This window comes from Salvelinus namaycush, chromosome 31 (genome assembly GCF_016432855.1).
Source record: "Salvelinus namaycush isolate Seneca chromosome 31, SaNama_1.0, whole genome shotgun sequence".
In the NCBI taxonomy this organism is placed as follows: Eukaryota; Metazoa; Chordata; class Actinopteri; order Salmoniformes; family Salmonidae; genus Salvelinus; species Salvelinus namaycush.
Genome location: NC_052337.1, coordinates 44,301,493 through 44,314,580, shown reverse-complemented (window position 1 = coordinate 44,314,580; position 13,088 = coordinate 44,301,493). Strand labels below are relative to the sequence as shown.

The 13,088-nt window shown below is 45.6% G+C and overlaps 1 protein-coding gene across 1 annotated transcript in view; it reads left to right on the top strand.

Moving 5' to 3' along the window:
* LOC120026272 (inactive tyrosine-protein kinase PRAG1-like) overlaps positions 1-12,532 on the top strand; it is a 35,725-nt gene extending 23,193 nt beyond the window's left edge. The window contains exons 5-7 of the mRNA XM_038971099.1: positions 6,642-7,408; positions 9,393-9,674; positions 9,911-12,532. Coding sequence (XP_038827027.1) covers positions 6,642-7,408; positions 9,393-9,674; positions 9,911-10,711 — 1,850 coding nt within the window. The 3' untranslated portion in view covers positions 10,712-12,532. The remainder of the gene's footprint in view (positions 1-6,641; positions 7,409-9,392; positions 9,675-9,910) is intronic.
* The last annotated feature ends 556 nt before the right edge of the window (positions 12,533-13,088 follow it).

Sequence of the window (13,088 nt, the reverse complement as noted above, 5' to 3'; positions counted from 1 at the left end):
TCTTATTTGACTTAAGACAGGGAATTTTTACTAGGATTAAATGTCAGGAATTGTGGAAAACTGAGTTTAAATGTATTTGGCTAAGGTGTATGTAAACTTCCGACTTCAACTGTATTAAAACACATTTTTATTATCAAAATAATGTGCTATAAAGCACTGCACTTATTAATTAATGAATAACATAATGAGTTCCTTATTTCTATTTTACCATTATGAGTTCTTAATTAACGTAAGTTAATTATTTATTCAGGTACCCATAGGCTACAGACGGAATAGGAAGCTTATGATTGTGTAATTATGTATAAGTAGACTCAATCGTTATTATAATTGAAAGGAGAAGACAAAGTGCTTTAACACAAACATGTAAAACATAGGTTACCGATTACAAGGTGCAGCCTGTGTCCAAAACATTGAAGTTTGGTCCAGTCATTCAAAGCGACACTCAATGTTTCAACTTCTCCCTTCATTTTGTTATACAGTGTTGGAATGGCGACTTGGGAGAAATACGTGCGAGATGGAATCTTGTATCTCCTGTCCAGCTTGTTTATCATCTTCTTGAAGCCATCTTTGCTGACTGTGTAAATAGGAACATTTCTTAAGCTATATGATAGGTGATAGCCTCTGTGATTTCTATGTGTCTGCAATCAATGCCTGTTCAGGTGGCTGGTTGTGGCTGAGGGGCTTTGCTACTGTCAGATGTTTTTTTTCCACCATGCAATCATCGTAAAGTAGGGGATGGTTATTCTTCAAATGATTTAATACATTTGTCATGTTGCCTCTTGTTGTCGCCACAACTCTGAGCCACTTTTTACACAACACATCAATTTGGATGACATCGGTTTGCCTGTAGCCAAAATACTGCCATTATCACAGAAGGTGCGCCTTTCTTTGGCACCAAATCGACGTTGTTGTTCTGATAAACACACACAGGTAAAACCCTTTCTTTCCTCACCAGAGTCTAACTGCACGCTTTAAGCGGGGACGCTTGTGATTGGCCAGCATGCACAAGCCATGCAGAGAGTGAGAGAGTTCGCTTGCGATTGGTCAGCATCCTCTGTGCATGTACAGATGTAGGATCTATATTTGAGCCAGTTTGCTACAGCAGGAAATTAATCCTGCAGCAAAAGGAAATGCAGATTATAATTAATGGACATTTTTGTAGGGGTTGATACATTTGTCGTAAGGGAAAATCAAGTCTGAAATGTCAAAGTGGAAATCTCAACGACACTACAAATGTTTCATTTCCTGCATTTAAGATCCTACATCTGTAGAGAGTGAATGAACAGAGTCTAGCGCATCTTATTGGAGGATGTGCCATAGCCTCGTTTTTTTTTGTATTAACGGAGTGTCAAAGAAAGGAGAAAATCGCAGCCTCTTGCGATACGGATATTGCACGTCAATATCTCAATTTTGATCTGAATTTGATGAATTGTGCAGCCATAACTACACACATCCAACATCATCAGGGGAAATAATGTAAAAGAATTGTGCCCCAGAGTTGCTCCTGCGGGAAATCTTGCCCTTTATACCATGTTACCTGATTAGGAAAAACGTCTTCACTTGTTTTCCTATTGTGGTAGTCACATGGTTCGACTAGAAGGAAGCCATCTAACTAGGTTGAAATTGAGAGAACAATCAGAAGAGGAAAAGGCCACTGCAGATATGAGGTTATAGGAGCAGAAGTCAAGTGTTCGTTTCTCTGTCCTCTTCCTCTTTCAAATTGTGTGTGTGCCTGTCTCTCTGTCTGTGTGACCAGCCTTTGTTTTGAAATATACTGTCTCCAGATAGACAGATTGGATCAGTGTGCGTTTGAGTGCAAGTGAGTGTGTGTGTGTGTGTGTCTAACCCTGCACACTGCTGGCTGAGGTCTGACGCACCGTCCCTCTTGTTTGGCGTCACTGTCTTCGTCTCTCCATATAAGCCCATGGGATGCAACTCAAATGGCACCTTGTTCACTATGTAGTGCACTACTTATGACCATAGGTCTCCTGTCAAAAGTAATGGGCCACATAAGGAATACGGTGCCATTTGGGACACTCCCAGACAGTATGTAATTGCCGCACTTCCTGGGAAGTGTTTGAAGAGATAATTATGGCACTTTGATAACGAGGAAAATAAGGGCTGTTGTTGCTCCGTGCATACATGCCATCTTTCGTTTAGATTTCCGCTCTGGAAACCCACTCGTTTAGTCTGTGTTACAAATGTGACTCTATTTCCTACAGTGTTCACTACTTTTGACCAGGGCCCAAAGGTCTGTTCAAAAGTAGTGCACTTTGTAGGGAATAGGGTGCCATTTGAGATGCCGCCTTACTGTCAACAACCACACACTTACCCATCTCTCTGGGTTAGACGATGGAGTTTCACATTCTTTATATTGTACTCTTTAATTCACCATTTCCTAATGGTAGAGCACAGCAGACATGTTGGCCATCATATTGAACTCCCTCGCTACACCCTCTCAGGGAACTTGGAATAGATGAAAATGTGTCTAAGATGTTAGACGTGATAAGGGAGGGGCCACAGTGGCACAGTGATAAGATGGGTGCAGCTCGCCAAAGTCACCCAGGCAGATGCTGTTGTGGATAATGTACTGTAATGGATAATGCAATTTACTATAGGTCTATGGGTGAGGGGTAATGTAGCTTGCTCTGTTGGCTAAGACGGTTGGCTTTGAGTTGCGTGTGTTGCTGGGCAGAAGATCGCTAGTTTAATCCCCACTCGGGGCAGAACAGAATGCAGTCTGTTACATATGGGTAATGCGCGGTATGTTTATGGAAAAACGTACTATAGGTTTATGGGTTAGGGTTAATGTACTGTAGGTTTGTGGGTGAGGGGTAATGTACTGTATTGGTAATGTACTATATATTTATAGCATTCTGGGTGAGGGAGGCACAAGGACACAAAGCTCCAATTATAAGAATCAATACAGGCGCCTGAGGCGGTAGGCTCCTAGTTCAACAGTAACTACTAGCGTCAGTTAGTCGCTCTCCTCACTCTCCCTATTGCTCAGTCTCTGAACCCTTGGTGGCCAATTGTACCTGTTCTATACGAACCCTGTTTATGGTAGAGATGGGTGTTTACTTGGGATGTAACGATTCACTAATACGCATTGGACCCTAGTTCAAATGTTTAAGATCGGGACCGCGGGACCCCAAACCAATCCAGATCTAGCATGCATCAGTCAGAAAATCAATTCAAAAGGTTACGAATCGTCGGTTTGTTTGTTTTTTCTTCTCAAATAACTTTCTTTCTACCTTCTGAAAGTACCGCTCTTTCAAATGCGTTGATAGTCGTTGATCTGCAAGTCCATTTGCGTGCCGAACAACCCCAGGGAATATCAGTAGCCTAGTCAAACTGCACACTGTGCCCAGCTTCGCGCACCGCCCGAAGAGAGGTCTATTTCTGATCTTGTATAGCTGCAGAGCACCTTCAGCATTCAAATGCTTGTAAAATGGCTTGCACAATATTAGGCTTTATTAGTTACCAGAATAAAAGTAAGCTACTAGAGACACAACTCTGATCTGGCTATAGCCTACCTGCTGATCAAGGCTTGTGTAACGGCTGTCTAATGCCTCCTCCTCGGATGAGGAGGAGGAGTAAGGGTCGGACCAAAACGCAGCGTTGTATGCAGACATAATGGATATTTATTAAAGACAAGACGAACACGAAAAACACTTTGAAAATACAAAACAACAAAACGACGAAGACAGACCTGAACTTGAGAACTTACATATAGACACGAAGAACGCACGAACAGGAAAGACTAGCCAAACGAACGAACAAACGAAACAGTCCCGTGTGGTGCAACAGACACAGACACAGGAACAATCACCCACAAACAAACAGTGAGAACAGCCTACCTTAATATGGTTCTCAATCAGAGGAAACGTCAAACACCTGCCTCTAATTGAGAACCATATCAGGCAACACATTCAACCCAACATAGAAACACATAACATAGACTACCCACCCAGCTCACGTCCTGACCAACTAAACAAAGTAAAACAAAGGCAAATAAGGTCAGGAACGTGACAGCTTGCATTCAATTTTATTTTGATTGTTCAGGTTCACCATCTGCAATAGTTTGGATAGTTTTGCTATAAACAGTCAGTGTATTCAGAAAGTATTCAGACCACTTCACTTTTTCCACATTGTTACGTTACAGTCCTATTCTAAAATGGATTTAATAAAAAATAAAAACTCAATCTATACTCCATAATGACAAAGCAAAAACTGTTTTTTAGACAGAAAAAAACAAACGGATACCTTATTTACATAAGTGTTCAGACCCTTTGCTATGAGACTCGAAATTGAGCTCAGGTGCATCCTGCTTCCATTGATCATCCTTGATGTTTCTACAACTTAATTGGAGTCCACCTGTGGTAAATTCAATTGATTGGACATGATTTGGAAAGGCACACACCTGTCTATATAAGGTCCCACAGTTGACAGTGCATGTTAGAGCTAAAACCAGGAACTGTCCGTAGAGCTCCAAAACAGGATTGTGTCGAGGCACAGATCTGGGGAAGGGTACCAAAACATTTCGGCAGCATTGAAGGTCCCCAAGAACGCAGTTGCCTCCATCATTTTTAAATGGAAGAAGTTTGGAACCACCAAGACTCTCCCTAGAGCTGGCCACCCGGACAAACTGAGCAATCGAGGGAGAAGGCCCTTGGTCAGGGAGGTGACCAAGAACCCGATGGTCACTCTGACAGAGCTCCAGAGTTCCTCTGTGGAGATGGGAGAGCCTTGTAGAAGGACAACCATCTCTGCAGCACTCCACCAATCATGCTTTTATGGTAGTGGCCAGATGGAAGCCACTCCTCAGTAAAAGGCACATGACAGCCCACTTGGTTTGCCAAAAGGCACCTAAAGGATTCTCAGACCATGAGAAACAAGATTCTCTGGTCTGATGAAACCAAGATTGAACACTTTGGCCCGAATGCCAAGTGTCACGTCTGGAGGAAACCTGGCACCATCCCTGCTGTGAAACATGGTGGTGGTAGCATCATGCTGTGGGGATGTTTTTCAGCGGCAGGGGCTGGGAGACTAGTCAGGATCAAGGGAAAGATGAACGGAGCAAAGTACAGAGAGATCCTTGATGAAAACCTGACCTCAGACTGGGGCAAAGGTTCACCTTTCAACAGGATAATAACCCTAAGCACAAAGCCAAGACAACGCAGGAGTGGTTTCAGGATAAGTCTCTGAATGTCCATGAGTGGCCCAGCCAGAGCCCGGACTTGAACCCGATCAAACATCTCTGGAGAGACCTGAAAATAGCTGTGCAGCAACGCTCCCCATCCAACCTGACAGAGCTTGAGAGGATCTGCAGAGAACAATGGGAGAAACTCCCCAAATACAGGTGTGCCAAGTTTGAAGACTTGAGGCTGTAATCGCTGCCAAAGGTGCTTCAACAAGGGCCCCCCGAGTGCCGCAATGGTCTAAGGCACTGTACCGCAGTGCTAGCTATACCACTAGAGATCCTGGTTCGAGTCCAGGCTCTGTCACAGCCGGCCGCAACCGGGAGACCCATGGGGCGGCGCACAATTGGCCCAGCGTTGTCCAGATTAGGGGAGGGTTTGGCCGACAGAGATGTTGTTGTTCAATCAGGCTCTAGCGACTCCTGTGGCGGGCCGGGCGTACTGCACGCTGACACGGTTGCCAGGTGTACGGTGTTTCCTCAGACACATTGGTGGGCTGGCTTCCGGGTATTGTGTTAAAAAGCAGTGCGGCTGGGTTGTTTTTTGGAGGACGCATGGCTCCCGACCTTTGCCTCGCACGAGTCTGTATGGGAGTTGCAGTGATGGGACAAGACTAACTACCAATTGGATACCACGAAATTGGGGAGAAAAAAGGTGCTTCAACAAAGTACTGTCTGAATAGTGTCTGAATACTCATTTTTTCTTCTTCTAAAAACCTGTTTAAGCTTGGTCATTATGGGGTATTGTGTGTAGATTGATGAGGGGAATAGAATACGGCTGTAACATAACAAAATGTGGAAAAAGTCAAGGGGTCGAATACTTCCCGAATTATCATTTCATAAACAAGGACAGCAAACCCTTTTGGCGAGCAGCACTGCTTTGCCAAAGCAAGAGGAGAAGAGAAGCTTACTCTGCTAAAACCTCCAAACGATCAAAACCATTTGATTTTGAGACGGGGGTGAAATCCAAAAGTTGTGCTATATGTTCATTGGTTATTTCATAGACAAATATTGATACATTACTAGTGCAAACACTTATAATCTGCAAAAATGACAAGTTAGTGGGTGCTTTTAGATCCAAAGTGGGGCATACATGCACTGTGGTGTGATAGATGCCCAGTCTCCCTTATGGCTCAGCTTGGGTTCTTACATACACCACACACTTCAGAGAAGTCAGCTCAGAGTTTTTTCTAATGTGAGATATTGTTTTGATGCAGTTTTGATCAAATGTTTTTTATATCTATATGGATTCGGCAACTGTTTAATCAGAGAAGTGTTGATGCTGCTGGTACTAGTAGTTCTCCAGTGTTTAAGTAAATTCAGTATATAAAAAATGGAAATGTGCTTCAAATGTAATATTTTATCTTGTGCCTGTAGCCTGTCTCGGTGTGATATCCAATATCAACATGAATACTGATGACTTCTCTCTCGCTCTCTACAGGTTCCCACGATGCCCCTCGTCTGTCGTGCGCCTCCCCATTTCCCAGAAGCCCCATGGACTCCTCTCCAGTGTCTCCTCACCCTGACCCGTTCCCTAGCAACAACCTTTCCAACCAGCTGCAGCCACCGCCTCTCCCCGAGAAGAAGATGGTGAACCGCACCGTCTCCGCCCCTGACAGCGCAGCCGGGAAACCCCTGTTCTGGGCCTTCCCCCGCCTCCCCTTCACCGGTGGTTCCGAGAGCAACGCATCTCGTCCAAGCATACCATCCCTGTCCAGCCTCCCGTCCTCCCCTGTCGACCCCCGTCCCCTCTACTCCTCCGAATCACTAGAGCGCTGTCATGGCCCTCCAGGTCGCCCCCTGCACTCCCGGACCCTGGACGAACCCCTGAAAGTACGTGGTGGACTCGGAGGACACAGCCGAGGCAGCATCACCTCCTCCTCCTCCCCCCAGCTCAGCGGCCCTCACCTCTCAGCCTCCGGGCCCACCCACGGCTCTAGCCTGCAGCTGCAGACCCTGCTCAGTAACATAGACAGTAGAGAGGGCATCTACTCTAAGCTGGGAGGCCTGTACGCTGAGTCGTTGCGGCGCCTGGCTCTGAAATGTGAGGACCACTTCACCCGCAATCAGAAGAACACGCTGCGCTTCGATGAGAGCAACTGGTCCCTGTTCAAACTGACCTGTAACAAAGCCAGCTGTAATGCAGGCGATGCTGTGTACTACTCTGCTGCCTGCGCCTCCGACCCATCTAACTCCTACGCTGTCAAGGTGACAACATTAGATACCTTTCATCTCTATAGCTCTCTGTGGTCTTAAATTTCAAAGTTTTACACTACACACACAGTCAAGGTAACTGAATATAAACTTTCTTAGTTAACCTACATTTAGGCCCCTTTTATGTCAGAAGAACGCTTTCCCTAGGGAGATATGTCTATCCGTGTTCTTGAGTTTCAAAGTGGGATTGTTTTTGGGGGCCAAGGCTCATGTAGTGCTTGATAATCAAAATGTTTTGATATCAAGGACTCTGGTGTTTAATGTTTACAATAAGTCTGAAAGACAAAACAACAAGGCTGAGAATACATTTAGGGGGGGGGGGGACGTGTGGATTTATAAACAAGCGTGTGGCGAGGTTGTGCATGTGTGTGTGTCGGTGAGAGACATAATTAGCGTGAGAAGAGGTTCTTTGTAATCTGTAGTTTAAATTCAAACTCCTCTCTGATTGGATTGTGTACGTTCAGACTCCCCTGTGATTGGACTGTGTAAGTTCTACTCATCAACCAAGGTCATCTTCCTACCTTGTTAAAGACTAGCTCATTAAACAATGAAACCTGTCCAATGAAGTAAGTCGACCCCTCAACACGCTTTTTGACTGTTTAGAGAACCAGAGGGAGCCACAGCCCCTTCACTTTGTGTATGTGCCAAATGGCATGTTATTCCCTACATAGTGCACTACTTTTGACCATATAGGAGATAGGGTGCCATTTGGGACAGATTTTGTTTGTTCTCTGAGAGAAGAGAAGGTCCCACCCTTCTAGTGTTCCTCCAGGGAATGTACTGTAGCCTGCCGTGGAGGGAGGAGGGTGTGCTGCTCTGCATTCATTCTGACTGACCTTTGTCCCAAAGTCATTAGCAACGTGTAAATCGAGAGCAGGGCCGTGTGTGTTAAGGGAGGTTTGCTGCCCGAGGCTCTGCATAGTCTTTCCTAATGTCTCTGGGTCCATTAATCTTTACATGCCAGCCAGGATTTACAGTTATACACAGGCCTGTTGTCAAGGCCTGTACACACACACACACACACACACACACACACACACACACACACACACACACACACACACACACACACACACACACACACACACACACACACACACACACACACACACACACACACACATCAAAGATCCCCTCTCTCTCTCACACACACACAGTGTATGAAATAATCCAGCCTTCATAGTAATCATCAGACTGTCCCAAATTACACCCCATTCCTTATATAGTGCACTACATTTCCCTATGGGCCCTGGTCAAAGGTATTGCACTATATATGGAATTGGGTGCAATTTGGGAAGTACCCTATGTCATATCAGAGCTCACCCTATTCCCAATATAGTGCACTACTTTTGCCTAGGGTCTATATGACTCTGGTCAAAAGTAGTGCACTATGTAGGGAATAAGGTGCCATTTGGGATGCGACGCACAGTGTTTGGCTTTGCACGTATTGTACATGAGACTCATTCATCTGAGCTGCCATAAGTGTACCAGTGTTTGTCTGCTTGAAAGCAAGATCGGAATGAATGCGGGATTTAAAGCTTGGCGAGTGAGAATACTAAATCTCACTAAGTGCAAGTGGAGAACGTGTTAATGTCTCTACTTGAAGCTGCAAACAAGTAGTACAATAAGGGGGGGAATCTCTTGCAAAGTCTCTTGTGACAGACAAGTAGTGTGCAAGCACACAGGCAAGATTTGATTCTGGATGCAGAGATAGTATACAAGTCATAAAACTGTTTCAATATAACTGAAGTATTTCCACATTCTGTCCACATCAGGGCTTTGACTCTTGTGTATCAATGTAATTCAAGTATTTTCCTCACTATGCATATTGTGGTCTAAGCAGTCTCTTCCTCCTCCACTCTGTTCTCTGAAAGTGCCAGGCAGACATTTTCCTAATTCTCTCCACATTATGGCGTTGACTCTCCCCTCCTCCATTCTCTACCAACTATAACCAGTATGTTTCTCTCTCTCGCTCCAGATCTGTAAGAGCCAGACCTCTGAAGCCAAGCAGGGTCACCTCTACGGCTTGTCTGTCCAGCAAACCCTCCCACCCCACTTCAACCTCCAGCAGGACTGTGGTCACTTCATCGCCTGTGTCCCCCAGAGCATGCTCCCCCCTGACGAGGCTTCACTGCCCCTCGGGCCCAACCCCACGCAGGGGGACAAGGAACGCGTGGTGGTTATCACCCAGGAGGTGCCACAGCAGAGTACGGCAGACTTCGTGAAGGAGTGGGCGTCCTTCCACCAGGCTCAGCCAGAGGTCAGTTGTCTGTCTGCGTATCTTGTACAGTACTAGGCTGCCTCTCAAATGGCACCATAGGCCCCTGGTCAAAAGTAATGCACTATATAGGGAATATGGTGCCATTTGGGACACTCATAGCTTTCTTCATTTTTGCTTTAAGCTTTCAGCCTTTTTTTATCTTGTTTTGATGTACAGAGCTTTGTGATTTCTGATGAATAGCGCTCTACAAATGAAATGTATTGTTTTTTATGTAGGTGTACGAACGGCGGGTCTGCTTCCTCCTGCTGCAGCTGTGCAACGGTCTGGAGCACCTAAAGGAGCACGGGGTCACACACCGCGACCTCTGTCTGGAGAACCTTCTCCTGATCCCTCACCGTCGCCCCCTGCAGGCCAACCCTAATGCCCCCTACGACCAGAAGCACCTCCCCCGCCTGGTCATCGCCAGCTTCGCCAAGGCCAAGCAGCGAAACACTGAGGATTCCGCTGCCAATGATCCCCGCATTAAACGCGACCACGCCCGCCTGGCCCCGGAGATCGTGTCGGCCGCCCAGTACCGGAAATTCGACGAGTTCCAAACGGGAATCCTGATCTACGAACTGCTCCACCAGCCCAACCCATTCGAGGTGAGCCCGAAACTGAAAGAACAGGACTACAACTGTGAGGACCTGCCCCCCATTCCTCCAGTCTCCCTCTACTCCGCTGGGCTCCAGAGACTAACCCGGCTGCTCCTCCAGCCAGACCCAATCAAACGCATCCACATCCAGGAGGCCAAGCGGGTGCTGCAGAGCCTACTGTGGGGCCCCCGGAGGGACCTGATGGAGCAGCAGCAGTGGGGGGTCCGAGACAGGCTGGGCCCCGGAGAAGGGCCCTGCCACGAGGGCCTCCTCAACTGGCTGGACGTGAAGAGAGCCCTGCTGATGATGAAGTTTGCTGAGAGGTCTCTGGAGCCGGAGAGGAACGCAGAGTTGGAGGACTGGCTGTGTTGTCAGTACTTCAGTGCCGCTCACCCTCTGTCCCTGTGTCATACTGCTGAGCTGCTCTACTCACTCAAATGACTGAAACACTGACTGGACAAACTTTCTGAATCTCAAATCAACCCCTAGCTCCCTCGGCACTCCTTGAGATCTGAAAAGATTGGATCGTTTTGGGATTGGGGCGAGTTTGTGGACAACGTGTAGAGACAATGAACCAACGCCCTGGGTTTCCCTGTATCTGTCACGGAGGATATACGAAAATACAATGTGAACCTGCTGCCCGCCTGCCTCCTTTTACAACGACATGCATGAAAGCAAGGCGTCACCGACTGTCCATTCAGCTTCTACTGTATATGTGTTCTAGTTTACAGACTGCTGTTTTGTTTACTGTATGGGACTAAGGCAGACCACTGGATATTGTCCAAAAGCACAGCCAGGCCAGGGATGGACAGAACCGCCGAACATGGAATGGTCTCTCTGGCCAGACTGAGCACTCTACACTCTCCACCCCAAACACAGCCCCTGTGAGAAGAGACGTGCACAGAATGGAGCATTCTAATCAGACAAAGATGTACACTTTACTATAATGCAAAGTACTAATGAACAACGGTCGAGCCAAGACATTCTAACTGTTACGGTCTTGTCCTTAATTAATAGGACTTCTCGATGCCCTTTGACCTTTGGAATAGTAAGAGCTCCCGGCTGGTATTTCATCCCTGTCCACTCCAGCAAGTCTTGACATAAATGTTTTATTGTGCCTGTGCAGCTATTTAACTTTTGTTTGCTGATTACAAAATGTAAATAGAGGGTCACACACAAGTATTTACATTTGCCGATATTAAAATGGCACATGTGGTAAACGTGTTGACACGGAGTCAACGGGTTCCAGAATGATGCTTACTATTCATTGTAAAAGGTATGATGTTGCATCTCACCTCGTCAATCCATATGGGGAGTAAGGGTATTGGTCGTTAGAGAGGCAGCCATTTGAAAGGCAAAGCTGTTTTGACTGAATGGAACTAGTCTGACCTGAACCAATTAGAAATGTGTACTGCCTAATGCCACTTAATACGGTGTGTATTGCATTAGTTAAGATGGCCAGAACCACCACTGCTATGGCCCCACTTACCCCAATACTTACCTTAATATCATCTACAATTGTTGTTTTCGATATTCTAAAATTGTTACAGTGCCTTTAGTTCTCCATGTGTTATGGTGACTGAGAACTTAAATTGTAAATCGTAACCCCTATACTCCCTCTTCGATATGTGAAACTGGAATTTCACAGACTGGTCTGGAGACAGATATAACTTTGTACATACAGAGATTGTAGATCAACTGGTGTGCCCCACTCAAGCAGGTCTTAATAATTGCAATGGATAAGATCCATAGTGAAAGTATTTATGAAATCCAATTGTTTAACCTGTATTAGTCACTGGAATGCCTTTTAGTTTTTTTGGTTGCGTCCAACATAACACTATATTACCTACATAGTGCACTACTTTTGACTAGGGCCAATATAGGGTATTGGTCCAAAGTAGTGCACTGTTTAGGGAATAGGGTGCCATTTTAGGAAGCTACCTGTGATTATTTTTCCCTTTTTATTACTTTGTTTGTTTTAGAGGTTGACGTTTTAATGCTTCTGCTGTTGTGCTTGCTGTGTCTCCTCTCCTTTGCCAGTGCATTGCAGCAGACTGCTTCCATACACACTTTAACTTCTTCGCTTTTTCTCCAATGAGAAATATGGCCTGAGGCTGCAAAGGAAACAGTCCAAATACTGTTCTATTCCACTGCGGTTATCAGTATGTGACTAGAACATTTACACTTCTCTGATGACTAACAAGTTATTAACAGAATGTGTGAGCCTCACCTGCATCTATTAATAAATTGGAAATGTTTTCACACATTCACACCATACTCCGTCTCAGTCTTTCTGGTTTGAATCAAATGGGCGGAACCTGTGAATGGATATAAGTGTGCTGCTGATTATGGCCTGGTACGTTGTAAGACCTTAGCTGCTAATGAAATGGAAGAAAGGCTTGAATGTCTGAGTCAGGGAGATGTAAGGAAAATGTGAAAATGTACAAAATGGTACAAATGTGGTACCAAGCAGTCAGTGGAGGCTCCTCAGAGGAGGAAGGGGAGGACCATCCTCCTCAGTGAATTTCATAAAAATGTAAATTGTAAAATGTTTAGAAAGTTATCCTTTTTAAATAAAACTATACTAAATATAAACACGCCACCAAATGACTGATTAAAACACGCTATTCTGCAAAAAAGGTCTACAGTAGCCTTAAGAGCACTCTGTAGGGTAGCGCCATGGTGTAGCCGGAGGACAGCTAGCTTCCGTCCTCCTCTGGGTACATTGACTTCAATACAAAACCTAGGAGGCTCATGGTTCTCACCCCCTTCCATAGACTTACACAGTAATTATAACTTCCGGAGGACTTTTTGCAGC